At 41.5% G+C, this 3657-nt stretch overlaps 1 protein-coding gene across 2 annotated transcripts in view; it reads right to left on the minus strand.

The window, feature by feature from the left end:
* Nucleotides 1–6: 6 nt before the first annotated feature.
* Nucleotides 7–3657, minus strand: part of GPAT3 (glycerol-3-phosphate acyltransferase 3) — an 82282-nt gene continuing 78631 nt past the window's right edge. For both annotated transcript variants that reach the window (XM_006768670.2, XM_006768669.2), the window contains exon 13: nt 7–943. In XM_006768670.2, the coding sequence (XP_006768733.1) occupies nt 832–943 (112 nt within the window). In that variant the 3' untranslated portion in view covers nt 7–831. The remainder of the gene's footprint in view (nt 944–3657) is intronic.

Consider the following 3657-nt stretch of genomic DNA (forward strand, 5'->3'; position numbering starts at 1 on the left):
TAAATGTGATTTTTGTTGTTATTATAAAAGGATCCTCCTATTTGAAATGTGTTTGGTTATAGTAGATGGGAGAGGTGCTAGTTGCATATCTTTAGCATACAAACCAGGAAAACTAAAAACATTATCACCAGTTTCTAGCTAAATGTATTTATTGGCAACGTGTCTACATATAAACCCACTCACACAGTAACTTGGACTCACTTCTCTTTGGTAAAACTCACCATCTGGTATTTCTCTCCAAACACACTAGTAAAAAATATTAACATTGTCATTCGGCTTTCAGGTCAGATGACATGGAGTTGTCCTTTCTCCTAAATACTGACCTCCATTTTTCTTTTCAGGCTTGCAGGAGAGCATAGCCATGATGCTAACCTCACCCCACTGTTTAAGAGTCTGAAGGAAGAGTTTAAAAATGGCATGAGAAAGCTAATCAGGAAAAAAAGAGTTTGGGATACTTTTTGAGAATGACCGTATCAATGACTCCAAACACAAAGAGTTCCAAAAATGTTTTTCAAGTACTTTTTCCTGTAGAAGTATTCATTCAATGACAGAATCATCGTACAGAAGGCAGAATCTGTTTAAACTCAGTCAACTACCATCCAGGAGGCTAATGCTCCAACAACAACAAAAGGACACCAAAGGGTTCTGCCTCTGGCATAAAAAGGTAGAGACAATCATCCAGTAGAAAATATTTACAATAAAAAAACAAACAATAAAACAAAACAATTCCCCCCAAAATACACACGCACACACACACACACACACACACACACACACACTCCCATTCTAAGGGCTAGTCTGGGAAGCCAAGCTTTATCTCCAGGGTGGCAGTCAGTCCGATTCAGAGTTGAGAGATCCATTGCCAACAATCATCTTGCTGTAGTTCTTCTGCTGCTCTTCCTTAAAAGTGTTCTTCACCTTATCTCTCTTCAACCCACCATCCCTGGGAATAGAAAGGCAAACAAATAAAAGATACTCCTACCAATGATGCAAAAGGGTTACCTATTAATACTTGCTGCATGGTTTGCCATGACGCTTATGCAGCTGGTCAGCAATGGGACAAAGAACACAATTTTGGAAGCAGAATGACCCAGATTCTAGTCTCTGCTTTACCACTGACCAGAGATGTGTTCCTATGAGGGAGGAACAATCGCTCTGAGGCATGGTTAAAATACAGAACGATATATCCGCTCAGTTTCTTCTTTAGGGCCGGTGAATTCAATATGTAGACTCTATATTAAAACTAGAGTTGTTTACCTATCTTTTTCCCCAAGGAAATCAAAATATTGTTGTTGTTCTTATCTAATTGATCCCTGTCTTACTAGAAAACCATATAGATAATCTATAATAATAAAAGTGTAATGTGCTAATTAGACTGGACGTCCTTCCAGACGACCTTTCAGACGAAGCCAGGCCTGTGAGGGAAGCTCTGGTCCCAGGTACCTGCCAGCGACCAGAGGGAAGCCCAGGTCCCGGGTATGGGAGGGAAGCCAGGGCCGGCAATCAGGGGAAGGAAGGCCTACTCTTGCACGAATTTCGTGCATTGGGCCTCTAGTTCAAAATATACACATAAGAAATGGTGAGGGTACTGAATTCCTTAAAGATAAATCATTACTCAAATCTAAGCCTATGTCTACCAAGTTGTATTTTCATTCACAGCACTATGTTTCAAGCAGGTAAAATATAATCTTCTGTATTCCAAAACAGACTCAGAATAAAACAAAATAATAATAAGTTGCATTCAACTGGTAGGTAGTGCCTACATAAGCAGCATTCCTTAGCTCAGAGCCTGTGAATCTTTGAACTCTCTCCAGAGTGGTGAAAACACAGACCTGCCTGGGTTATGAGGACTCCGTGCGTGCCTTTCCTTCGTTGGAGAACACAAAGGAACAACAAACTGTAAGAGTTGGGAGGAGACTGGAGTATCAGGGGCCACTCTCCCTCCTAATCAAATGTTTTTCATTTCAACTCTTGGGAGGGCATCAACTGAGAACTTGCTTACTTTATACTGTGCCTGTTTAACTTTAACCCAGTTAAGCACAAATGCTTACCAAGTGCTCCCTGATAATGATGAATAAATCACAGGTTAGCCAGTGAACTTAATGCCATGAAGACAGAACCTGACCTACAAGCAGACGCCTGTCTGAGCCCAGGGCAATGGCCTCTAGAGCAGCAGTTCTCAACCTGTGGGTCGCGACCCCTTTGGCAGTTGAACGACCCTTTCACAGGGGTCGCCTAAGACCATCCTGCATATCAGATATTTGCATTATGATTCATAACAGTAGCAACATTACAGTTATGAAGTAGCAACGAAAATAATTTTATGGTTGGGTCACAACATGAGAAACTGTATTTAAAGGGCCAGAAGGCTGAGAACCACTGCAGAGTCAAACCTAAGCCAGTACACCAGTAAGTCCTCAACTTAAAAATACACAGTGGGCCACAAACCCTCCAGGGATCAGTCGTAAAAATATTTCCATGGAAAAAAAGTTATAAAGCATCTTTAGGTCCCCAAAATTGCCCACAAAAGTCTCTTTTATCCAAATGAACTGCCTCGAACAACCACATTTATGTGAACGCTGAATAATAAGAACCGAGGAAGGGAGAGGGAGACCAAAAGAAAGGCCATTCCTTCTTTCCTGAGGTCCAGGCCAAAAATGGCAAAATATGAAATGAGCAATGTTTGCCCTTAAGCATCCTGACATTATTTTTATGTAATTCTCCTTCCCAAGCATCCAGTAAACCTCACACTGCCCTAAGCGCCCCAGCTTTTACTTGCCACCCCTATAGACTTCGAAGTTGTGCCCAGTTCCCCTTTGCAATGACAGCAGATCTTGGTTCTTAAGGCAGGCAGCAGCCATATTTAAAAGCCAGTTTAAGATGATATAACTAAGTTTTCATTTAATCTAGGAGAAAACTGATCCAGATATGCTAATTGAGGCCTAATAAGTAGGTGACAAATACATCTGGAAATGTAGTGAGTCTATTTTCTTTTCAAAGACGAGGCTATGTCATTAAAATAAACTTTTATTATAAAGTTGCATATAGCCTGATAAAAGGAAATTGAAAAATTCTGAGAATCATTTCCAACAGATTTCATTTAAGCCAAAGTGTTGGGAGTCTGTCCTGTGGCTGACAACCCTTGGCTGTTTTTGTCTCTCACAGCTTGCTTGCTTTCTTTCCTTTCTGAGGCTATTGAGTTAAAGCTCTAAGCTTTTCATAATGGCTTCAGGACAGGAGTAGGGCTGGGATGTCAGGTAAGAGGAAAGGAGAACAGTTCAGAAAACAATGAACAAGGAAGCCAGTTAGTTATACAATGAACATGAACCCCTAGGGCATTTGTAAATTAAGTCATTGTAAACTAGGGCATTGGGAAGCCTGTCCCTTCATGATGTTTCACTTATTCCAGCTTAGATAGCATAATACAAATGTTAGTCTTAACCCATCTTAGCCCTAGGGCCTTAGTCAGTTGCCTTGAATCAAGAAATCAAGCTCTGGCCCAGCTGGTGAGGCTCAGTGGTTGAGTGTCCACCCATGAACCCGGAGGTCACGGTTTGATTCCCAGCTGGGACACATGCCTGGATTTCAGGCTCCAACCCCAGTGGGGGCATGCGGATGCAGCTGATTGATGTGTGTCTCTTATCATTGATGCTTCTA

The sequence above is a fragment of the Myotis davidii genome, unplaced genomic scaffold (genome assembly GCF_000327345.1).
Source record: "Myotis davidii unplaced genomic scaffold, ASM32734v1 scaffold420, whole genome shotgun sequence".
Lineage (NCBI taxonomy): Eukaryota > Metazoa > Chordata > Mammalia > Chiroptera > Vespertilionidae > Myotis > Myotis davidii.